The following is a 27193-nucleotide window of genomic DNA, read 5'->3' as shown; positions in this document are numbered from 1 at the left end:
AAAAAAAAAAAAAAAAAAAAAAAAAAAAAAACACATCATAGTAAAATTAATACCTTCTCCGCTTCGCATCGAAGCTAAAAATATCTTATTAATATTCAATAGAAAATATTCTGTAGCGTTTTGAAGTTTGTGAAATTTTGAATTTTCATGTACTATTTTACGGTATTAAACATTGAAATACGTATTGAGAAAAGGACAGAAGAAAACGCTATCTTTTCAATATACTTTTGAATGAGAGTGATAAGTAATAATTGCCTTATCTAATTTCTTATCATGGTATTTATGCCAAGTTTGTAATGTATACACACTATCATCATATGTATACACAGTAATCATGAAAAGATAGCGTTTTCTTCTGTTCTTTTCTCAATACGTATTTCAATGTTTATAACCGTAAAATAGTACATGAAAATTCAAATTTTTACAAACTTCAAAACGCTACAGAATATTTACTACTGAATATTAATAAGATATTTTTTACTAAAATTTTTCTTAAATTTTACTCTACAAAATAGCTATCTTAGATTTTTTTTTTACATTTTATTTAAAATTTAAAAATAATTAATATTTTTAATAAAATGTAAAAAAATTAATTATTGAGATATAGCTATAGACCTAACGTATAACTATTATTTAAAAAAAAAATCAACTAAAAATATTAACTGGATCAAAAGTTATTTAAGTTGTCAGTGAGTGGTGGGCCACCCTGTATACTATTTATAAATAGTATTTATCTCTGTCATTCGATATACTTTTTTTTTAAATAGAACCATTTCCTTTTATATATTTATATATTATATAAATAATACACTTATAAGTCATAAAACTTGTAATCAGGATATAAATAAGGAAATAGGAGGTAATGTAGCTTTTGGAATAATCCATCAATTTTTTAAAATTAAACACTATCTACAGATTTGCATCGAAGTGTTTTTTATGATAGTGATTTTAATAACTGTCAGATATCATTATACTTGACTATGCCACAACCCCCCTGTGATGGGTTGTTTTACATTATATAAACTATGTGATTTGGTCATAGCTTTTTTAAACGTTTTTTAGATATTAAAATATAGCAATTTTTGGAGAATTTATCTAAAATACCATATCACAGCAGCAGCAATAATAATAATATCACAAAAATAAAAATGGCCTTCTAAGAATGTGTATTTTTTTAATTTATTTCATCCTATTAAATAAATGAGGGTGATCCTAACCTTTAAACATAGTCATATTAAAAAATAATAATTATATTAAATATTTACCTACCTCCATGTTTTTAACATTAGAGCTCCATAAGTGAGCGAAAATCCGATTTCTCGTAACCAAACTCGAGAAATACAAGTAACTACATTGGGATTTGGATACATAACTATCATCTGGAAAACAATGATGCAATCTTTATAAATTTCACGAAACAAAATTAATTGTATTTTTTATGTTTTTCATAAAAATTAATTATTAATAAGAATTTTTACTGAGATATTGCCAGGTAAATATTTTTTTACCTTTATAGAGATTTTAAATTAGCAAACTGCTGCTTTTTTTAATTGTTTTCGTATCATGTACTTATTTTAAATAGAGTTTTACGAAAGAAGAAATAAATCTAATTGGTTGTTTTGGAAATGTTTCAATTATAAATCTTTATAAAAATCTATAATGGTATATTTAACTCACCGTTGCGTAAATGAAAAACGCTCCCAAAGTAATTACTCTAAGCAAAGCAGGACTGGCCGCTCGAACAACCTATAACACATTAAATTACCCTTAACTATATTATCGTTTAAAACGTTTCACACAAGGAGTATATTTACACTGGAAGAATTCACAGGAAAAACGTAACACAATTGCTCCTCTTAATTGTGATTTATAAACGGCAATTCAATACCACCTAATGCATTTTGGTATAAAAAAACCGTTTCCTAATTTTTCATTTAGAAAAGGGAAAAGTAATTTAACGACATTATTTGTCAACTATTTTAAAAATGTACTTCATTTTTTACTACAAAACTTCTTTTAAGAAATATTTTTTTTGTAATTACCTCAAAGTTAGCAGAAAATTATCATCAATTTTTCTGGAAGTTAATTGAAATTTTGATTTGGAAACTTAGTCTAAATATGAAAAGTAAAAATCTGCAACTGTATAACTAATATATTTTTTGTAAGTATACATTTCAGTTAGTTGAAAAATTACTTACATAAAGTATGCAGTCGTTATACTTAATATTTAAACATACTTTTATTTATTATTAGAGTTTCAAAATTGAAGTCATTAATTTCAAACAATATACTCTTTAGTATGCATAATATTAATATTTGCACTTAAAAAGTATAACGAAGAATTAATATACTTCAGGAAAGAAAAAATTAAATCATTCATCATGAATTTCTAACGAACGCATACACAAGTAAAAGTAATTGCCATAGAAATTTAATTTTTTTCTAGTTTCTGTAGCAGTTGTATGATGCAAGAAGTTGGATAAACAACAAATTTTATTTAAAGTATTTTATAGTAGAAATATGAATATTCATATTTAAAGATATTGATGATATAAATGATCATCATTACCTTTAGGTGTGCATATTTCCATGTAAAAAACACAACTAGCGGAAGACAACAAATTACTATCATTGAAAGCACTAGTATAATTGTTCTTAAAACCCAGTTCAATGATGCTATGCATGGACTGTCATCTATACAATCATCACATCCTTCAGCACACCGCATACATTCGAACATATTTTTTCGGCTGTAATTGTTTGGTTGCCCCTGTAAAAATAATTAAATTAATTACTTTTTAAAAAATTACTTAATGAAATGTTATTAAATTAATTTTGGGAATAATACTATACGAATAAAAAAAACATACTGAAAAAATGTTAAATACTCAAGTTTAGATTTACAGAAATATGATATATTATATTATCTTGAAAGTGATCTCCAATAAATTTAAATCGATATTATTAAACTTTTTTAATTAAAACTACCAAGTTCTATTTATTATGTACACCTAAATTTATAGTCTAAGACCGTAGATTTATATGGACATTGTTGAAACCTTCAGGGATTTGTTAAGATCTTTTTCATTTTGAGTTAACAGGGTTTTGGGTTTTCATGATATGTTAGTCCCATTTAATGCAAAATTCCTATTCATAGTTGTTAACCATTTTATCTAAAAAAGTCATTTGATAAATCTTAATCTAGTTTAATCTAATCTCAATTTAATTTATCTAGGAAAATAATTTGTCTAATATTTATTATTAACCTATTAAAATATATTTTTAATAACATTTTAGAACTTTACTATAAGTATTATAAATTACTTCGAACACGTAAAAATTTTTATTCGAAAAAAAAGCTATAATATTTATATATTTCTGTCGTTTTCCCAAAAGTTCAGATGTTTATATCTGTAAATTTTTAGGAGAGCAAAAACAAAGTTTACATTTAATTGACATATTATAAAAATTGACATTTTTAATGTGATAAAAAAACAACTCTCTCCGTAAAAATTTAATTGTAAAATTCTGACACAAGATGGATTACTTTCTACTTATAATAAAAAATCTCAAAAACTCATTTTTATAATATACGTTTTTGGATATAATCCATAGATTTTAAAATAAATTTTATCGATTAAATCAAATAATTAAAACAAATATTTTACTAAAAAATAATAATAGAAATGAAAAATATAAGATATAACAGTTAGCTAAATATTATTTGACGTTTTCTACATAACTATTGATCTTAGTAATTTAAGTTACTACCCAAGCTTAATGTTGATTGATAAATATTGATTAAAATTCTATTTTAGTCTTGAAGTATATTCAAAAATAAATTTGAAATATCGATAAAAGTATAATAAGTCTCCTATTAATGTATAAATACTGCTTACAACTTTCTATGATGATTTCAGAAATCAAAATTATTCATTATATCATAAATGTTCTGATTTTAATCAAATTAATTCGTTCATTTAAAATTTGATTGGAAAACCTCAATATGACTAAAAAATGTTTTTTATAAGCAATTTCAGAAATTAAACACGAATAATCCTATTTTTGTTTAAGATCCACATAGCAATGAAATATTTCTAGAATATTTGGAAATATTCTTACATTGTTTTCAGAATATACTTTAACAGCGAATATTACATTCTCATAATATTTTTAAGGTATATTTCTAAAATATTATAAAAAAAATTAAATTTTCAAAGTCATTTTTCTCGTTTAAAAAAGTTCAAAGTAAATGTAACATTATATTAAATTTAGATTAAATTCGTAAAATTTTTTTAAAAATTGGCGATCTCATCACTGTGATCTCTCCTCGTAAGTTAGAAATTGACATATATTGTTGGTAATATAAAAATATATTTTAACTATAACAAAAAAAATTTTAAAAATTTTAAGTTTCACGAAACAATAATAAAATATAATCGTGCTGATAAAACTTAAAAAAAAATTAACTCTATTGGCCTGTAAATAATAGCAACAAGGGTTTTTTTACTGTCCCTGACTTACCTAGCTTAATTGAATTAGGTTAATTAAAATTGATACTAATTAGAGAAAACGGCTGTTTACTTATTAAGGATTAAGGATTATGTATATATAATACATAAGTATTATATAATTAGATACCAATAACATTTAAGTGTATAACTAAAGGGAAGCAAGGGGATGGCTTGCCTCTCTTAAGTTACCTCAGTTGGCCAACAAGATATATATTTAAAAAATATTGATAATATATTCCACAAATATTTCGAGTTAAATATTCTATATTTATTTTAATTAATATATTTTCATAATATTTATAAGTAAATATTTAAAAAGATATTTTTTAAGCACACGGTAGAAATATTTTTTAGTGTAATATTCTGTATTTATTCTCTTTAATATATTCTCAAAATATACATAAACAAATATTTAAAAAATTATTTTGTGATCATATTATGGAAATATTTCAATAGAATATATTTATTATTTTAATTATGAGATTTTGTTATAATATTTGCTTCAAAATATTTTAAAAAGTATTTTGTAAGAATATTTTGACAATATTAATGTATCGAAATTGCTATCTGGGCGAAGTTTCAATAAATGTTATATAAGTGTATATGATGCTTTCACATTAGTTGTGTTTATTAGATTATACTTTTCGGTTTATTACCCGAAAAATAGTATGACATAATATTTTATAGACTAGTATTATATGATGTTTGAAGTTAGATAATTGAAATAAAATAAAAGTAAAACACTAAGTAGAATTCAATGTAAGTATTATTACTCACCAACATTAGCTTTTCGTATTCTTCTTCAATAAGCACTCCATTGAAAAACTTGTTTCCGGTGTTTCCGATGTATTTCGGTACTGGAAAGTAGTATCCAACACGACATACGCATTTATAACTTCCTCTACGAAAACCTAATCCTGATACGGCCACACACTAAAAGATAAAAGATTTCCTCTTTTAAAAATTATACTGGGATTATATTTTTACATTTATAAATTTATGTTTGAATAAAATTTACATACATGTAAACACGTATATTTTGTTTTTGATTTTTAAAGCTTAATCATTTACAATATTATAAAAAAATAATAAGAAAGAACTATCATTTTTTAAACTAATAACTATTGAATTCAATGAAACAAATTAATTTATTCAATATACAATATGGAAACAAAATTTTAGTTTGTGACAATGGTATAAAATATTAAATGAAAAGTGCTTTTAGCGTTGACATGGGAAAGGTACATAGTCCAAGAAAGTTAAATGTCCCGTTTTCGAGGAAAATGTAATAAATACAAATCTTAAATAACCATTGAAAAAACTAAACAAAATTTTGGAATATAACAGGATTTACGTTCAAAACAAAATTAACTTTGTTGTAAGTCCACTTTGTTTATATACTCGATTTTTTTCTTCTCCTGGCAAACTTAGTTTTGTGACTTAGTACCTTTTCCATTTTTTCGCTTTAATTGATTCCAAAGAGAATTATTTTACTTTATGAAAATAATTACCTGTATACTTTAATATAAATATTCAAATTAATCAAAGATTACTTTATAGAAATAACTGACAACATAATTATTGAAACACTGATTCATAACTATTTTCAAAAAGTAGTAGAAGTACCTACATGCTACTAAAAGCATTGCATTAGTTTTGATTAACTTATTATAGTATACATTAAAAATAGGAATACATATAATCCTGAAGGAATTCCATAGACACGTAACTGACAAAATACGCGAATAATGTTACTAACCATATGAAATGCATTAACTAATTAAAACTGTAAAAAAAAACTTTTAAATAATATTAGAAATTCCATAACTTAATATATCATTATTTTAAGTTAATTTTAATTGATTATTTTGAAATTGATTTTTTTGTTTATTTTAAATATTTGGTTGTCTAAAAAAAAATGCATTAAAATATCATTGTTGTCAATGCAATACTATGTATCTTCAAAAAAACCAAAATTGAGATTTATATATCAAAATTTCCAGAAATGAAAAATGCTTTATGATGAGGTAAACACTATACGTGATATTTATAATCCAAAGAGATTACAGGCATTGAAGGTTGTGTATGTCACGTATATGTATTATCATAAGTTTTATAGTAAGATTTTTATATCTCCTGAAAAATGGACTTTTTGGTGGTATGGGATATTACATAAACAACAACGATGTGTACAAATATCCCAAATTGTGTTAATTTCATCATTTTAATATTAAAATTAATCTATCACGTAACATGATATAAGCAATGACAGACCTTTATTACGTGTTGAATTTATTGAGGATAACAGGTTGGATTAATTAAAAGAGAAAAAAATACGTCACTGTATATACATTTGTACTTAGGAGAACAGTTTCAGTTAACTGTAGCGTTATACAGGGTGTTCAGTAAGTCAGGAAACGGGTTTCTATTGTTCTCATTGTTTGTAACAATGAGAACAATAGAAACCCGTTTCCTGACTTACTGAACACCCTGTATATGGCATTTATACATTTTGATCATACTGAATTTAAATTTTAAGCAACAATTAAATTAATGAGAATGCTAATTTTTTTTTTTTTTTATTACTTAGAGTGTATGTTTTTTGTTTTAAAAGAAAAATTTAATTCAAGTTAAAGTGAAAAAATTAATATTATTGTTCTAAATATATAAAACCTTTTTAATGGTTTTTTTAGATCAAGAAATATGTTATATCCATTATTTAAAAATGTTATTTTAATAATCTATATATTTTTCTTTAAAAAAATTATTTACAGGATTGTAAATAATTGAAGAGTGGAAATATGTAACTTTCAAACAGCTTAATAAGTGAAAAAATATTATTACTAATAAATTATTTATGCAGTCATAATTTCAATTATGTACATATTTGAATAATAAAATAAAAAAGGAATTTCTAGATCTAATATTATTTTCTAGATGACTTACGCATTTATATGAAAAATAATAATTTTATAATTAAAATATTTTTGTTTGTTTGTTTAAAATATTTATATTTAGTTTGTCATAGTTATTTTAAATAATAATATGTATAAACTGGATTTTTTTTATTTTGGTACATAAAATATTTGACACTTTCACTCTTCAACTGAAAAATACATATTTATTTAACGTTCAAAATCATAGCATAATGTCTTTAATTTAATGAAAAAAAATAATAATACTAATATATATATATATATATATTGTATATAACTATTGTATAAACTAAAATATTTTTATTAAAATTGTACAACACAATATAGAAGGACGTGACTCAAAATTGTCATTAAAGAAGTTTCATTATTAGGTATAAAAAAAATTACAAATATAATGATATTTTAATTCTTATTTATTAATTAAGAATTTCATAAAATTCCAATTCAGAATTTTTTTTAAGGAAATAATATTAGTAATATTAATATTAATAATGAAAATTGAACTTTAAAATATTAAAATAAACACTTACGTATGTCGTTCTTTTTTTACATTTATCTGATGATGCAAAAATGTTAAAATGATTACTATTTGGTGGCAAAGGGCATTGATCAATGTCTACTCTCCTCAAATCAATGTCTATTCCACTTGTGCCTCTGTAAAATATAATAAAATGTATATTAATTTAAAAATAACAATCAACTTATAATTTTACCTTAAAACTATAAAATTTCATTTGTTTAATTTTTTATTGAAACAAAAAGTATTTTCTTTGAATGAAAGGTTTTAGAAATTATTATTTTATTACATAATGAAAAACTCGACAAATAAGTATTTGTTATTGAATAATGAATGTAATTTAATGAAAGATATATATATATATATATATCTCTTATTTACAAAAATGTTTCATTCATTTTTGTACAATTTTAAATAATTAGCTAGAATTATTTGTTTTTGTGTTCGGAAAAATCAATTACATTTATAAACGCGTATATAATTTTTATTTATTTAAAAGTATTAAAAATAAGAATCAGTTAGTTGTAAATAGTTCAGTGTCTTCGATAATTGACACTGGTCAAACATAGATCTTAATATAAAACAAAGTTGGGTATTAAAAAAATTAGATTAAATACAATCGATTTAAAAGCCTTAAATGACTCAGAAAATCTTGTTGCAATAATATTAAGGAATAATCACTTGGAGTTTTAATTACACACTTTATGAATTACAGTACGTTAAATTATCTTAATGTATTTATTTTTCTCAAATTCCTCTAAATTTATTTTTATTTTTTAGTTTCAAAGCTAATGAAGTACTCATTTGGTAGTATTTTTTTATGAAAATTACCTTTTATCTTTGATTAATAACAATTTTTAGATATTCTTCACAAGAGAATTTTTGACTAGTATAAAAATTGTAAAATATAAATACAACTGAATTTGAAATGGAACTATGCATAAATCGTATGCATACACTGTTGAATCCTAATTGGATGCCAAATAAATCACCCAAGGTAAAAATCGTGACAGCAATATTAAAAATAATTATAATAACAAAGCAAACAGTTGATTAATATGATGAGATCCAAGGAAAAATGCATTATCTCTTTTATAAAAACATCATGTTGGTTGTAAAAATAAAAACTTTTATTATTCACATAATTCGATTTCTAAAATATTTTTAAGAAACATTAAAAATTAAAATAAAATATAATAAATACAATAAGATAAGATTACATAAAATGTTTTTTGTCGCTTTTTGAATATGTAGCTATTATAATTGCTTTTCAAATATTAACATTTTTACACATTAAAATAAAAAGTGCACAAAAGTTCATACTTAGAACTTGACACATGATATGTTTACAATTGTTGTTCTAAAAGTAAGTGAACATTATTCCAAATTTTTTTATTCAATAGTCACTAAAACTATGTTTGAATTGTAATTGGATCGTTACAAAATGAAATATCAAGTTTTTAGAAATTTTTCGCTTTTAAAGTAATATTTTTATAATTAAAAGTTGTCTTATTAAAAATTTCAAAAAAATTATTTTAGTGGTATTTTTAGAGAAATTATAAGTGAAATTATTAATATATAATTACATGAAAAAATTATTTTTATAATAATTTTTTTTTTGGTTTGCAATTGATATTTAATTATTTAGTATTGTTTATTAATACAAACGAATAAAAAAAAACAAAAAGTTCGGTTATTCTGACCTGTGTAAGTTATTTATAATTATAGTTATGAAGTTAAGTTATAATTAATCATAATATATTGGAAATTAGACTTTTTTTTCGCAATTTTTATGCAAAAGTTGCTATTTTTAATTTTTTCCATGGAAAAAAGTATAGTTGAAATAACCGTTTATATGGTTATCCTACCTGAAACTTAGGTTTAGCATTGTGCCAGTCTATCAGTTTGGTTGAAACTACTATGCTGGTTAGGATGATACATATAATATTTATACGATATGTTTACTGCACCTTACATTATGTTTGCAACAGTTATACAACATGATTATTGTATCTTTACATTTTGGTTACTCTAACTATAGATCACGGTTACTGTAAATGTACATTATGGTTACCATATGCATCTTTGTAGTAAGAATAACAGTTTTATATTGTAGTCATCACCCATCTAGGTATTTCCATGTGTGTTCAGTTAATTAATCGATTATTAAGGGTTCTTAATTAATAATAAGAATAGTATAAATTTACTATAGTGTTCAATTATATTTTAAATGTCAAAACCAATACAAATAAATATAATATTTTTTTACATTTTAACCATTTTATAAAATAATAAAATAATTTAACTAAAAAAATGATTATTAACTTATAAAACGCCGTTATTAACTTTTAAACTAGCATTTTACAAGTTATTAAAACTTAAATATTGAGTCTGTGGGGTGTATTTAGTTTTGTTTTTAGCCATTAAGAACAGCCTACTCTTCACGCCTAGTATAAAAATGCTAATATCTTATTAAATACCAGTATAAATGTTGTTATCGACCAGTCATATTTTCATTTAAACCATTATCTTATATGTAAACTGGTTAATAATTTATAATTTTATTTAAAATACCAAAGTTGGGAAAATTTTAAGGGGGTAGGCAGGGAGATAAGACCAAATTATTTTTGAAAAATCATAGAACACATGACACTAATAATTTTTAAAAAGAAAAAATTAAATAAAAAAATAATAGCATAATATATTATAATTATACTTTTAAAAATTATGTTTTCTTAAAAAAAAAAAGAATTTAATAAGTATTTGAAATTTTACAGAAAATTGAGCAGTAGTTATCCAATCATTAACATTTATAAATAAGAATTTTAAACCGAATTTAAATCATTGAGCCTTTTAGACAATAATTTGAAAAAGTAATAGAACTGAGAGCAAGAATTTATGCCCAATATCCATTCCTACTTTTATTTTATTTTTTGATGTCATATATTTTATGTCCTTAGTAGGCAACTAATACTTTAAACCTAGAAAAAATTTATTTTTCAATACACAATAAAAATGCGAGAGAAAAATTTTTTTATATGCTTAAGCTAGAAAACTGATTTATTTTTTTATACGATGCATTTATCGCTTAACAATGATGTATTACTAAAATTAGATGTTACGATATACAAATGTGTTTCATTAATTAGTTTAATTATTAGAGATTTTAATTGGTTTACTGTAAACAATTATACAAGTATAGAACATTTAATTCAGTTTGATTATTTAATAGATTTCAAAGATTATTAATAGGAGAAAAAAAGTGTATTGTGTTTTTCTGACTACAATTATTATTTACAACTGATATAAAATGATAAATTTATTTTATTTTCAGATTTTATGGACAAGTAAAATTGTTTAACTATCTGTCGGTTTTCTGTGTATTTTTTATTGAGAGATTACTACACAATAAATATTTTATGATTTATATTAAATCGTTCTTTGTTTAGCAATTATCACATGAAATAACATTTTTATTTAATTTCAGCAAACAAGTTTATATTGGTGCATTAAGTAAGGAAAATCATAATGGAGTTTAATGACACAATGAAAAATAGAGTCTTTAAATTTAAGAGAATATAACCAAAAGGGGCGTTTAATTGCAAACTAAATTAAGAAAGAGGAGTCCTTCCACTTTACTTCTTACTTTAACCGCTATTTATATTGTAACATAATTTATATTTCACTTACGATGCTCGTGTAGTAAAAGTAATAGATCGAACAGAAAATGTTTTGATATTAATTTTCTGTCAAAATAAATTACTATGTAATATTGTCTTAAGTTATAAAATAAATTACAAATATAAAAATTAGATATTTACACCTGGGGTATTAATTGGTACTACTTAAAGCGTAGTAACTAATAATTTATACACTAAATGTAAAGTGTTCTTATGTTTGACAAATACTGGCTTATACTAATAAAGAGAATTTCATCATACATTATTTTCATTTATATTTATATATTCAAATAATGTCATTATTATTACTTGATATGACTTTCCCTCATGATCATATTTCATGTATATAAGGAGCACGAGGAAATGATGTGCACGGAGTAATTATCTGTTTATATATCGTTAACTAGTGATTATAAGGCTTTGGTTATGAAAAACAAAAACGATCATTTAACCAGTTAATAATGTGTACAAAATTTGATAACACTTTTATCGTTATTTTATTGTTAACAAATAAAAAATTAAAAACAGAAGTTGAAAGTTAGTGATATAAATTTTTTTTTTAATCTCTAAACCTTCGCTAGAACTTCCACTCTGAATCTTACTCATGGCTAGTCTCATTGCAGTTTTCTAGAACTTACCTTTCAACCTCTTTTTCAATCGAAATCTAAAAAATGCTTATTCGTCTATTTCACTATGTAATGTCACTATTCAAATTGGAAGCTCATTACGAAGTTATTTAAAATCTATGTTTATTTTGGAGTCACATTAACATTTTTGTAACTTCACTTAATGCATTCACATAAACTTCTTAGGTGAAAAACTACATAGCCTAATGATTGTAATTTGTTTGTTTTTAGGTCTTCATGAAACTACATTACTATGTAACACAACTATAAAAATGTGATGTTATTTTAAAAATAAAATTAGGCATCACATCGATTTCAAAATTATATTTATATACGCAGGGTACTTGAAAGCTCCTACGATTATTTGTCTCATTATATATGTTTGTTTAAACCAATTTTTGATAGTTTTAAATTTAAAAAAAATCAGTAAACAACTTTACTCCACATATTTAATAATAATGTATATTTTTTGTTGGGGGTTTATTTAATGAAATTATTAACACCGCACTTAATGTTGCTAATAAATAAAGACGACTTTATTGATTGAGCTTACATTATTTCGTTTGGTTATACTAACATGCATTAGAAACTATATGGACTGGTGTAAACCAGTACTCCAATTACTAATTCACATTGCAGTATACGATTATACAGATAGTTGATATGTACAATATCGTAAAGATTACAACTACGCAATACAAAAATTTAAAAAAATTCACGTGTAATTAATTTAAAACAACATTCTAATGTAAACTTGAGCGTGAAATTTGAAAAACATTATTTTTTTACGTTATTACAATGTTGTTATTTATTGTTATAGTCATTTGAAAAATTGAAGGAATTATTCGGTCACAACGATTTTAAAATAATCGTTATTTATTTTTCAGCATTATTACGTTTTATATTGATATCAAAAGTTATGTAACTGTTAATAAAAGGTCTTTATTAATAGAGGTGAATGGACATTTGCCGTATATTGTCATTAACAAATTTTATGACCCCTTCGAAGTCATCAGATGCATATTTTTGGATTTACATTTAACTATTAGGCTGCGGACCCACAAGCACACGTTATGACGGACGTATTTTTTAACGCGCGTAAAGTGCGGCATACGAGTGTCGATATGACGTCCGTTAAAATTCGTTATTATTGAAAAATTCATCATCAGTTTTGTATATTACTATTGTAGTTAGAACGTAAGTTCCTAGTATTTTCACACGGCTTTTTTAGATATGGACCCAGACGAAGTCTTTTCCTTTGGTTCTTTAACATATTTATACCTGAAACAAAAAAGGACTAAAAGAGAATATTGGGTTCATCCAACAAATAGTGAACGGTGTACAAATGGTCATTATGTGAAGTTGTATAACAAACTTCGAGAAGATCCGGCACAATTTTTTAATGTCCGGATAAGGAAAGCCCGCGTGACCACGCGGCTGACGTTCCCACATGAAACAGTACAAATTATTGACGTCCGTTGTCGAAATAAAGGTCGATTCACACCATACGGAACGTCACGCCACGTCAAAATATCTAACCATGTATTTATATCGTATGGTTCACATACACCGGCCACGTTACGTCAACATTCTGTAAATACATGATTAGATATTTTGACGTGACGTTGATATGTTCCGTATAGTGTGAATCGACCTTAATGCGTCGATAAAAATGTATTAACGTACGTTATCTTCAAAGCGCGTTACTCGTGTGTCCGTCGTTTCCGTAAACGATAATGTACTTCTACGACGCACGTCAAAGAGTGCGCTAATTTTGCACGCTCGTGTGGCCCCAGCCTTAAAATTATACATGAAAATTAATTTTCAATAAGCTATTGCTAGTCCAAAAATTAGATTGATATATAAATCTAATTATTAGACTTGGCGGTTGCGTTGCAAATACTCATATATTTAACTAATTTATAAACTATTACTCATTACATTTTAATATTCGTTTGACCTATATGTTTATAGCCCTTGAATTATAAAATTTTAAGCACGAGACAGTGATAACGGGCTCACTAAGAATTTACTGTTATTATTAACTGTTGTTCCTATTATTTGACACGATACCCGCGCCCTGGTCTAGACTGGCGATTACAGCTGTCCAGCTATTAATATGACAATTGGTAGTCATCGTGGGTTTTCCCACCATTAATATCGAGCCAAGGTCGGCGTCCATTGTGCATTACTTATGCTTTTTGTTTCGTTCCGGCGATCAACTTGAACCTGTAAGCTTCGAGCACTATTCGTTTTTCTTCAGTAAAATTATGCAAGTATGAATTAGCTGTTTCGATGTTTTTTACTGATAATTTGTGATACATATAAATAAATATATATATATATATATTTAAATAATTGTAAATGTTTTTAATTTAATTGTAAGCGATATTATTTAAATACACAACCAGTACCCTTATTTACACAGAACTGTGTCGTACTTTAGTGTTTGTGCCTTTCTTCATCTAGTGGATTACGTATTTTATTTTTTAATATTTTTATTGAGTTGTTAAACTTTATGTAATGATGATATAGTAATTTAATTATATAACACATTTTATTTAAAACAAACAGAATTTATGTTTTTCTGTCGTTTAATTAATCATGTTATAATGAAATAAAAATATTATGTATCAGGAGACAAAACGACAAATAAAATATTAATCTCTGTGAATCAAACTTTTATTTTTATAAGAATAAATTTGTAATTTTTTATAGCTACAAGTATTACTAAATTTTAAGATAATGGGTGTCATTACCTATACCTATAGCCGGGATTATCAAAACATATATCTATTCATTTTACTACACATTTTTCTTGGGTTGATGCCATTTGCTTGTTCTCTTTAGTAGTTATTCGTATTAAGTGTTTTGCTTTTTTGTATATGTTTCTTTAAAAATATTTTAATTTTTAATTAAATAAGTGTTTTAATCACCCTATGGATGTAAATATAATGTTTAATATAATATAATGCGACATAAATAGCCAATAGCCCTAGAAATTGAGGCAGATTTTCAATTAAGAGTAATATTAATTATTAAGCATCGTCTAGCTGGAAATATGCCCCAGACCTAGTAGGGCTCCAAGCCTCAAGCTCCTTAAGCGCGTAAGACTCCTTGGGCCATCCTCGTAATTAGGCCACTGATTGTGATAGGAGTACCCAGTTTTGCAGGAAAAATATTACATCAGATCAATGTAACAAAAATATATTGAAAATTTAATTATTAAATTCAGTAAAATTCAAAAAGAAAATATTGTAAAATTTATAAAGTTAACGTTTGTTAATGAGGTATTCCACTTGGGCGTATTCAGAAATTATTTTAGGAGGGTAAATATTTTATACTTTGTTGAACATGCTATAGAACTTTTTTTTTTGCTAAAAATCAAAGTGATGATCAAAAAAAAGTCATTAGGTCGTTATTTCTTAAAAATTGTTTAACAATTGTTTAACAAAAAGCCTAAACAAACATTGTTAGCGCTGGTTCAAGCTGGTTACTGTGATTTGACGTTGGACAGCACAAAAGATCAAACAAGATATATATATATATAGCAATAAACACGATTAAATATATCAAAAAATTTTTATTATAAACATACTTAAAAGAAATCAACAAAAAGTATCTTAATAATGTATGTTTAATAAACTAAACATATTATNGTATCTTAATAATGTATGTTTAATAAACTAAACATATTATATAAAAATAACAAACATAATATAAAAAAAAGGATAGTTATAACTAACACAATCAATTACTATATGACAACAATATCGTATATTAATAATAAATTAAATAGAAAATTAAATGTCATAAAAATTAAATTTTACGAATTAAGGGTCACTATAAACATATGCGCAAAAATGAGTCAATGCCCATATTAACACCTGCGCGTGAACTTAAAAAAAAAGATCGTAAAACGGTGAAAAATGCACGGCTGTATTGATTTTTGTACGATATCTCAAAAATTCCAAACTCGTAGAACGGTCGAAATTTTGAAAAGCTCGCGGGCCAGCGCCAAAAATTTTTCGATCTTTGCCAATAATTTTTCCGGAATCTTGTGACCGAGTACTTTCGATGAAAAAAGAAATTTTGAAAATCCGAACACGCTAAGTAATTTTCTCCAAAAAGCGTTTTTTTCCTTGTTCTATTATATAATAAGATAATATATTTTTTGTATAAAAATGTTTTAACTTAAGGTTGAAATTAAATTTTATTATAACTATAAATATCAATTAATATTTTTAGTTCTTATACTATCCACTGAAGGGTCTTTGTAATATATTTGACGATCGTGTACAGACTGAATTTAAAAATAAATTTTACTAAAATTATATTTCTATGTTTATTACTTAATAATTTATTCACTAATTTATAGAACTTTTTTTAAATAAAAATTGTTTTTTAAAAATCGTCTTTAGTTATTTTTTGTTAAAAAATACCTGAAGTAATCGTAATCCTTTAGTTTAATACTTCTTTTAGAAGTATCATTAACCACATATAGGTTCCTTATAATGGAAGTCCATATAATTCAATGACTCCCACTTACTATGATCTGATTTAAGAAATCTTTTGAAATTTTAAATCTCCAAGTAACTTGATAGATTTTTCACCAAAAAGCTTTAGTAAAATTGTAATGCTTTTTGTATGCTTTTTTCAGTAATAATTTTTTTGTTGAATTATCTCCATTAACTTCCAAATATTCATGTTGATTTTAAATTTTAACATTTTTTTGATCATCAAGTTTTTGGTTTCCTAGTTTATTCTATTGTCGAATTATGAAAAATCCACTGTCTCTTCATTTTAATTATATAAAGGTTAATTATTTTAGGAACAATTATATTAGAGATATTTGTATTAATTTTACTATAAATAAACATGGAGCTGTTATAAAAATCCTACATCACCAGTATTTATCATAACATTTTACAACAAACATTTTAAGTTTTAATAAAGACTATACCGTTTTTTTGTCAAAGTAAACTCTTGGTGGAATAAATATACTTTAATGGAGAACGTTGCTTAAGCCATACATCTTGCAAGGCGGTACGCTCCAGGTTTTTTTTTTTAATTAATTCCATCTGCAGAAACACCTCTTAAAAGTATTATGATGAGCTCTAAAAATTTTTGTAATCATCTTTTGGTAATGTATTTAAAATCATTTGATTACAAAAGTTTAACATAACATCTAAATCATCTCTCAAAATATTCTTAATTCCTTTAAAATTGTGTTCAGTTGAATTATTTTCTAAGTTAATAGTAGCTCACTTTTTCTCAACTAATTATGCACTAATCAATAATATCAGTAGCACTGTTATTATGACTCATATTGGATATTGGCGTATTTTAAATAAAGATTTGTAAACAATCATTTATTGATGGAAATTTACTACTAAAGATTTATAGAATCCACAAAAATTGTTTTATCACGGTTTAGCATTACAAATAATAATGTTTTATTTTTACAATACTTATACAATGTATATTTTAAAAATCTCAGTAATGAAATAGAAATCAAATGCGTATATTATATATATACTTTTTAATAAACGTATTTTAATATGAATAATAAAAACTACAATAAAAATAGATTGGTTTGAGTAATGAATGTTTTAAAAAAGTTAAAAATGTTTTCGTATTAAAGTTATTACCTGAAAAATTAATTTCGTTAATTAATTAACAAAAATTAATTTTGTTTGTAAAATAAAAATTTTAATGATTATAGCATAAAATATGATTAAATTTGATTTTAAGCAAAATTTTGTGTATAAAGCACAACGTGTTAATTAAGTTCAGTTGAGTTTGAATTTTGCAGATAATTTGTATACATAGTGATAAAAAATTATCTGGTGTTCATTTAAATTTAGAACTTAAAAAATTAGGTCCACTGTAATATGTTGTTGTTATAGTATTAATAACTATAGTTATTAATGTTATAACAATCAGGATTTTTTTTTTTTTTTTTTTTTTTTTAATATATACACAATCTATACACAAACGGCACAATAAGAGTATTAGCTAAGATAAACAAGAATGAAATATTGAGTGAAGAAGCCACCCACCGATGACACTTTCGTCTTTTAATTATTTTGTTTTGTCCTTATACGCAATTTTTTTTTTTTATTTTATGGATTGAGTAGGTCTCTGCACCATTTACGCTTAAGGCGGCGAGGAGGGTTACCAGGGATGGTTAATGAAGATAGATTTTTTATGAGCTCGTTTGGATGAGAGCTAAGGCGTAGGTGGAAACGTTTATAATAATTTTTTGCCTCTTCTTGAATTGTTTTCATACGTAAATCTTTATGCAGAGAGTGATTTGACACATATGGTGGACAATTGGTAATTTTTCTTAGTATTTTATTTTGGAACCGTTGAATTTTATTTAGGTTAGAAATTTTTGCGTTGCCCCAAAGCTGTAAGCCGTACGTCCAGATTGGCTTTAGGAGAGATTTGTAAAGGAGTAGTTTAATATTTAGGTTTAAGTGTTTGTTGTTGACGATTAGGGTTTTGAGTATTTGTAGGCGGGAGTTTAATTGTGATGTTTTGGCTTTGATGTGTTGAGCCCAAGTAATGCGGCGATCAATAGTTAGCCCTAGGTATTTAACGTTTGGGGATGAGGGAATCCGAGTGCCAAAAATTGATATCTCTGGACATGGTGCTAATTTAAGTGTGAATGTAGTATGTACTGATTTGGCTTGGTTTATTTTAAATCGCCACTTTTTGTACCAATCTTCCATAAGTGAGAGATGATTTTGTAGGTTTTTGGAAGCTATAATAGGATCTGAACTGGATGATATTATGACTTTATCATCCGCATAGTCTGCTACTAAAGTGTTGGGTGTGGTCGGTTGGTCGGATGTATAAATATTGTAAAGAATTGGGGAGAGTATTCCGCCTTGCGGAACGCCTGCCGCAATTCCTGCTATATTAGAGTCCGAAGAGCCATAATGAACCTGAAAGTAGCGGTCTGTGAGATATGATTTCAGTATTATGTAATATGTTGGGTGTAGGAATTGCTTTAATTTGTATAGCAGACCTTCGTGCCATACTCTGTCGAAGGCCTGGGATACGTCAAGGAATGCACAGGTGCAGTAAAGTTTTTTTTCGAGGGCAAAAGAGGCGGCGTCAACAACTCTATGGACTTGGTGAATAGTCGAGTGTTGAGCACGAAAACCAAATTGATAGTCAGGTATAATTTTTTTATCGAACATGATCGGAAGGATACGCTTAAGCAAAAGCCTTTCCAGTATTTTGGCAAAAAACGGTAGTAAGCTGATCGGTCTGTAAGAATTTACGGAGTCAGGTGGTTTGTTTGGTTTAGGGATTAAAATGATTTTAGAGAATTTCCATAGGAGAGGAAAGTATGAGAGCCTTAGGGTAGCGTTGAAAATGTGCGTAAGAAGGATAATTGCACGTTTTGGTAAGCATCTGGTGACTTCGGCTGTAATTAAGTCAAATCCTGGGGATTTCCTAAGTGAGTATTTTTGTATTGTATATTTTACTTCACTGGGCGTGAAGTGTTTTACTGGTAGAGATATAGGGAGAGGAGAGTCAAGATACATTTGTACTGTGTTTGTAGTAACTGTTGAGGATGTTTCAGGGTTAGGTAGGAATATTTCCTGAAGATGATTTTTGAATAGTTCTGCTTTTTCAGCATCAGTAGAAGCAAGACTACCATCTGGGTTTTTTATTGGGGGCGATGTGGCTTTATATTGGAGAGTTTGTTTTGTTGCCTTCCAGAGACTTCCATCTTTGGCCGAGAGGTTATTCAAGTAGTTTTCAAATGAAAGATCTTTATTTTTAGATAAAACTTTCTTGAGAGAGTTAGCTAATCTATTGTAATTTTGTTTAAGAGATGGGAGACGGTGTCGTTGGTACAGGGCTCTTGCTCTCCTTTTTTCCACTATAAGTGCACGTATATGACTCGGCAAAGAGGGATGATATGAATAGGAATGATTTACTTTAGAGATGGATGACCATGCCGCTGATTGAATTATATTTGTGATGCTATTTACTGCTAAGTCTATATCATCCGTGGATTTTAGTTTAATATTAAGTTTTATTTTTTGATCAACAAGGTCATGAAATTTGTAACGATCAGTTGTGGCATTGAAAAGTTTGGGAGGTTCCGGACAAGTTAATGGATAATCGTTAAGTGTTAATATAACAGAAGAGTGGTCCGAGTTTAAGTCTAAGATATTATCAGTAGAGTGAAATAAGTTAGATGGGATTTTAGAAACAAATATGTCAAGTATATCTGGGTTTTTTTGAGCAGAAGTTGGCCAGTAAGTAGGACCTGGGGGGGCAAGTATTTTAAGTTTTTTTGTACATACGACATCACGTAGTACAAGACCACGTGGGTTATTTGTGCGACATCCCCAACTTTGATGTTTGGCGTTAAAGTCGCCTCCAACTATAAAATTGTTACCAAAGGTGCAAAAATAGTTATTGAAGTCAGCAATTGTAACAGAATGTCTTGGAGGTGAGTATAGTGCCGCAATTGTTACAGGAATATTATTTATGTTGATTAAAATAGCACAGGACTGTAAGAAGTTTTGACAGAAATTAGGAAGAACTTGGAATGTAATGGTGGATTTAATTAGTATGGCGACTCCGCCGTGAGCTGTATTATCTGGATGATTGGCTTTCAGTAATTTGTAACCTGGAATATGTACCTTAGAGTATTGAGTGAGATGAGTTTCAGTAATTAATGCAATATCAATACGTTTGTTTTGTAGTACTGATTGGATTTCAATAACATGATTTTTAAGACCGTTTGCATTGAATAGTAATATTAAAAGGGATTTACTTGTGTGTGTGTTGTTATTCATTTTTTATTATCTAAAAGACTAGTTATTACTTTGGTAAGTAGGGATATTAAGGGATTTATTAAAGATTTAAAGTCCTCTAGGAAACTTGTTATTGTTTTGTTGATATCAGCTGTCGGTGGGGGCAGCTGTTGATTTGAGGAATGGCCTGACGTGATCTGTGCATAGGATGGAGTGGGGTTTGGGTTAGCATCATGAGTAGGGTGGCTGTCTTTTACAACTAGTGACTTATCTCTAATATTATCTGACAAAAAATAATGATTACTAGTGGCAGGTTTCTTACGTCGTTGAAGGTCCTTATATACTGCACAACCTTTGTAACTAGCTGGGTGATTCCCTTGGCAGAGTGCGCATGATGGTGAAGTATCACGTGGATTTGGACAAGCGGATGATGGGTGGCCGGCGCCGCAGCGAACGCATCGTGGTGGGTAGCCACAGTACGTTTTTGTGTGACCGTAGTTTTGGCAATTTAGACATTGGCTTATAGTTTTAGCTTTGAACGGTTCTTCTACTTTGATTTTTGTGTGTAATAGATTTGTCAATTTGTATATATCTTTTGATTGGTTGCTGGGTTCTAGATCAACAAAAAAAAGTGGTAATGGGTGCTTATTTGTTTTGTGTAGAACATTGGTAATATTTCTAACTTCAAAATTATGAAATTCTAATTCAGATTTTATAAGACTAGTTGGCGTTGATGGATGTAGGTTGCGAATTACGACGCGGACGGGCTTATCTTGTTGAAGCTGATAGGTGTGGTATTCGGCTTTTTCTTCCTTTAAATACCGTATCAGTGACCTATATGCATCTGGAGTGCTAGTTTGAATTTTTAATCTGTCTGCAGATGATTTGCAGACAAAGTTTTCAACACCGATTAATTCTACAAGTACTGTGCATAGTTCTGGAAAATCCTCGACACCTCTTACAAAAATCGGAGGAGGGGGTTTAATTGGTGGATTATTAATACACTCTGTCTGCATGTCAGTAGTAATGTTTTCAGTAGAAACATTGAGCGGGAAATCGAATTGATCATTTAACTGATTGGATTGTTGGTCTTCGTTTGAAGCGAGGGCTTCATAACGATTTGCTGAAGTGAATATTTTTTTTCTTGTTTTGGGAGGTTGTACACGTGGAGAGTTTGGTTCTGAATTAGTAGAACTAGAGAGATTTCTTTTAGATCTTTGTACAGTCCATCCTGCTTCTGATTGATTATTACTTGTGTCTAGTGATGAGTTGAAGGTTTTATTTTTACTAATTGTTAACGGGGATACGCTGTTATTTGTTATACTAATATCATTATTATTATTCTTGTTGTTGATGTTATTTCTGCTAGTCATTTTAACTAGAATGTAATTATTATAATTAAATTACTAAATAAATGAAGTAACAATCACAATGCGATTGCAATAAAATAAATGAAGACGACGGTGGGATGCGATAACGTAATGTATTATTATTAATAATAAGGAGACCGCCGAGGCGGCCGCCGATAAGACCGTATGCACTTGGGCTGCTAATATTACAGCTAGATGACAATTACCGTTCGATATTTTACGTTTGTTGCTGTGCACGAGACTCTAGTTGAGAGTGAAAAATAAGTAGAGTGGTTACATAGACAAGTCACATCTTGATAACCGGTTTAGCAATAATAAACGAAAACACACGTTGTACGATAAGACAGTAACTTAGACCGCACTATACGCACATGCGTATCGAACGACGGCTATCGCGGAACTGGGATTTTTTTTAACAACAAAAATTCAAAATATGATTTACTTTAACTATTAAAAGTAATTATGTTCACTATTATTAATTAAACACAGGTTTTAAATTAAAAAAAAATAATTTTGAAAAATGCAAAAATTGTTTAAATATTAATACAATTATGAAACATACATGGACGTATTAAAAGGGAGGCAANAATTATGAAACATACATGGACGTATTAAAAGGGAGGCAAGTGGATACCATCGCCTAGGGAGTCAATTTTTTTTGTATTTAAGGAGAGGCAAAATTTTTCTGTAATCATTCCAAAAAAAATAAAGGGAAAATGTAGGGGCGGCTATAAAAAATTTACCTGTGGTGTCAAAACTTTAAATACATCACTGGAAACATATAACTTACTTAAAAAAATATTTTCCGTCTCGATATCCAAAAAATGGCACGGTGTATGTGAGCATCCAAATATTACCACCGCCACAATCATAATATGGCTTACTCCACTTTCCATCTTCATATGTTACTGTCAGCACGTCATCTGGTTCCCTTTTTGTATGAGTAGTCGAATTCCACGTGTATGAGTTGAAAGCTATAAAAGTTATAACATAATAAGTTTTAAACTTGATTTAATGGTCATCATAAATTTTTTTAATGAAAAATTATTACGTTTAATTCATTTATTTATGATAATAATGCTTTACCCTTCTTCTAATAATCGTTTTTGAAAATCCTTATTCATATTTTATACCTGTATCGAATTATCAACTCTTATAATTTTTAACATATCACAGTAATATCAATTAATTAATTTTTATTTGGTTAAAAATATACTTATGAAATGCCATAAATATTTATACTGAAATTAGTATGTAAATATCTCAGTTATACATGGTTAAGCTATTTATTTCTAACTAACAGTATACAACATTACCTCATTTTATAATTATATAATACTCTAAGATCATGTTTAATTAAGGAAAGGAATTATATGCATTTTTACATTTTGTTGGAGTCAATTTAAAGTGTATCGAATTTGTGCAACTTTGTTGAAGGATTTATAGTGGCGTAGAAATATATTTTGTGTTAAGGAGTATAAATACCTTAACCTATCCAAAAATATAACCATGATAACCATTACAAATTTTCATGTCAATTAAAAATACCCAGCACAGGGGGGTCGCGGCACAGTGGTGACGTGGTATAGTTGGATTAAGTATAATGATATCTGACAGTGATTAAAATAACTATAAAAAACGTTCGATGCAAATCTTTAGATAGTGTTTAATTTTAAAAAATTGGTGGATTATTCCAAAAGCTACATAATTTGCTAGTTCCTTATTAATATCCTGATTAAAATAAAGTATGTCGAATGAAAAAGGGATTATTAAAAAATATTATTTCTCATAAAAAAATTATGTTGATCCATACACTTTTCAATATGTTATAGCATTATAAAGTTAAAAATGTAAAAAATTAAATCGAGAATTTTCACACAATAATAGCATTCGGTAGACATTTTCACCGTGAAGACAAAATAAAGTCCGACATTTTTTTTCCGCATAATAAAGAAAATTACATTAACTTTAATTTAAGATATATATAAAAGTCTCAGACTTTCCGGAACATTTTCAAAATTTAAGTTGAAAAAATTAATTTTTTGTGAAAAAGTTGTCATTTTAAATCAGGGCTTTGTTATAATAATTTCTTCAGTTTATTAAAATTATATTAATTATCAACTAGGGTAGTCCTTATAGGATAAACTAAAAAAAATTTGTTCCAAGTAACTGAAATTCGGTTCTACGTATATAAACCTAATTTTTAGCCTATAGAGCATGAAACTTTAAACATTTCACGTGCCTCAGAGAGGTTGAAAATAAGCTAACAAGGTTAGAAACATTGTTTATTGAGTACATATTTTTAAATATTAAAGATATAAAAAAAATGACTTATTAGTAATTTGGTAGAAAATTAATTTTATAAAAAATTCTTATGTATATAATTTTATCATAGCATTGATCATTTATCGGATAAAAACGCTCATTAAAAAATATTCATAGAGAATAAAAATTATTGTTTTTGCAACTGTGGTTACATAAGGATATTTTATAAATATTTATAAGTACAACATTATGTTGTTAAAAATTCTGCTAATTATTTTGGAGAATTTTGATTTAAAATTTCACTGGAATATTAAATGACTTTTAAGTTATTTGACTTAAATTCAAAACAGTTATTTTTTCTGTTTTTAGAGGCCTTTGTGTAGATTTATATATAGTGAGAGTTGATGACTACTTTTATCATAACAATTTATTAAATAATTATTTAACAAATTTTAATTAAACTTTTTTAAACTTGGAAACGAGATGTTATATAAATTTATTTATACTCGTACCAAAGTAATTGGTGTGTATTATTGTATAAGCTGTTAAAATCGTGTGTTGCCAATAGCTTCAACTTAGTTTTTCAGATATTAACAAATATTGAACAAAATAAAAATTATATTGTTGAATTATATTATAATTTCTGTTTAAATTAATTACCAAGTGATGTATTAAATTATTCAAACTACCTTTAAATTATATTATTAACATATACTTTTACAATTAATGAACGCAAGTTCTTTTATAATTTTACCATTGTTATTTACATTGCATGTTTTGACACTTAAAAAATATACCATTTATTTGTATAAAAACTATCTTTGTTTATTTAATTTAATGATTTATAAAGTCATCTTTTATTAAACATGTATTTAAAATTCATTCTAAGAATTAAAAAGTTTATAGTAAATGTAGTAATACAAAATTATTAATGAAGAGTTAAGTTGAAAATGTTAATTAATATTAAGTAATTGTAAATAACTTTCATAAATATATATATATATATATATATATATATTATCGTCACCTTGAAATCACAAATACATGTATAAATCAAAGACAAAGTTATCTATAATAATTTTTTATACTTAATATTTAATTGTTTTGTTAAATTTAGTTTTGAATAATGTAACTATTTGGGCTCTTTAACAAAACTTATAATGCTACATTCCAATCTGTGGAGAAAACTAGAAAATCTATTCAAAAAATTTAATGAATAATTTTTTTGTTCTACTAATCCTACACAGGTGATATATCATTAGATATTTTTTAGCTGTCCTTTTTCTTCCGCATAAGTATAAAATGATAGCAACTTAAAAATAGTTACAACGTAATCTTCATTATGTATTTTAAAATGATTATAACTTTCGAAGAATGATGTGACCAAGACGGTAACGCAGCTATGTCTGATATGCACTGTCTTGGATTCGAGAATAAGTCACAGGTGATTCCGTTTGCTGTGTGATAATTCAGTTCGGTAAATGAAAGTTCTCCTAAGTAGATATTTTCCTATTTATTTTTATAAATTTTTCGCAAATTTATATTATATTTGATAATGTATTCATAGTTTTAAAGTATAAAATAACAATAACAAAAAGTAAAGCAAACTATTCAGTAGATCAATAGTTATTAGATTTGAAAAAACATCGTAAGTCACCTTGTATAGATAAATCAATATAAAAATAGACAACCATATGAATAATGAGAAGTGTAGTCTTAGTTGTAGATTTAATAGCTAATTTATCAGTTTTTCAATGTTTAAAAAAATAAAAACAAATGGATTTTGTGGGTAAAAATTATTTGAAAAATGTTTTTTATAACGTTGCTCATGATATTATTATACAAAATTATAAAAATGTATAAAGTATAAAAATTATATGAAATGGGGACTAATAAACCTTTTCTTTTATGAACGTTATCTTGTTTATAATGCTGTGTTGCTCTCAGTAAAAGAAAATCTATATCAAAGGTATAAACTATTATTCAATAAATTTTTTATTCATAAAAGGTACTTCCCCTTTTTATATTTCAATACAATAAAATGACCTACGTACACATTTAAATACTTAAATATTTTTTATTGTTGAGTGGCGAAAGTAAATTTGTTATAAATTATTCATAAGAAGGTTGTTGGGTAAAAAATATTTCATGATGGTCGTAATAGTATTCACAAATAGAGTAAAAATAAATATATCTTGTTATAATATCACTGAATATTTAATAAAAATTAAATTACTATTATAATTTGTTTTCAATTTAATTTTTGAGAATGTTTTTAAACATTTATTTTATCCTTAATATGTTACCATAACAAACAAATATTTTTGAATTAAAAAAAAATATGATTATCGAATAATTTATTCAATTCAAAATTGTTTAAAATTGAAATCTAAATATTTTAATGTCTTAGAGTAAAAAAGAGTTAAGTGCATTTTTGAAAATTATGATTTAATTTTGAAGCAGTATTTATTTTTGCAAAAATTGTATTTTTTATAA

The 27193-nt window shown here is 26.2% G+C and overlaps 1 protein-coding gene across 1 annotated transcript in view; it reads right to left on the bottom strand.

The window, feature by feature from the left end:
- The window catches only part of LOC126895498 (probable G-protein coupled receptor CG31760), a 66532-nt gene that overhangs the window by 18891 nt on the left and 20448 nt on the right, over positions 1-27193 (bottom strand). Inside the window, exons 3-8 of the mRNA XM_050667434.1 lie at positions 23223-23406; positions 7981-8104; positions 5292-5447; positions 2570-2770; positions 1678-1746; positions 1270-1379 (exon numbers count right to left, since the gene is read on the bottom strand). Of these exons, the coding sequence (XP_050523391.1) occupies positions 1270-1379; positions 1678-1746; positions 2570-2770; positions 5292-5447; positions 7981-8104; positions 23223-23406 (844 nt within the window). The remainder of the gene's footprint in view (positions 1-1269; positions 1380-1677; positions 1747-2569; positions 2771-5291; positions 5448-7980; positions 8105-23222; positions 23407-27193) is intronic.

Source organism: Daktulosphaira vitifoliae, unplaced genomic scaffold (genome assembly GCF_025091365.1).
Source record: "Daktulosphaira vitifoliae isolate Bord-2020 unplaced genomic scaffold, ASM2509136v1 Scaffold_1, whole genome shotgun sequence".
Taxonomy (NCBI): Eukaryota; Metazoa; Arthropoda; class Insecta; order Hemiptera; family Phylloxeridae; genus Daktulosphaira; species Daktulosphaira vitifoliae.
The sequence above is the reverse complement of the archived record's forward strand: the minus strand, read 5'-3'. Positions and strand labels throughout refer to the sequence as shown.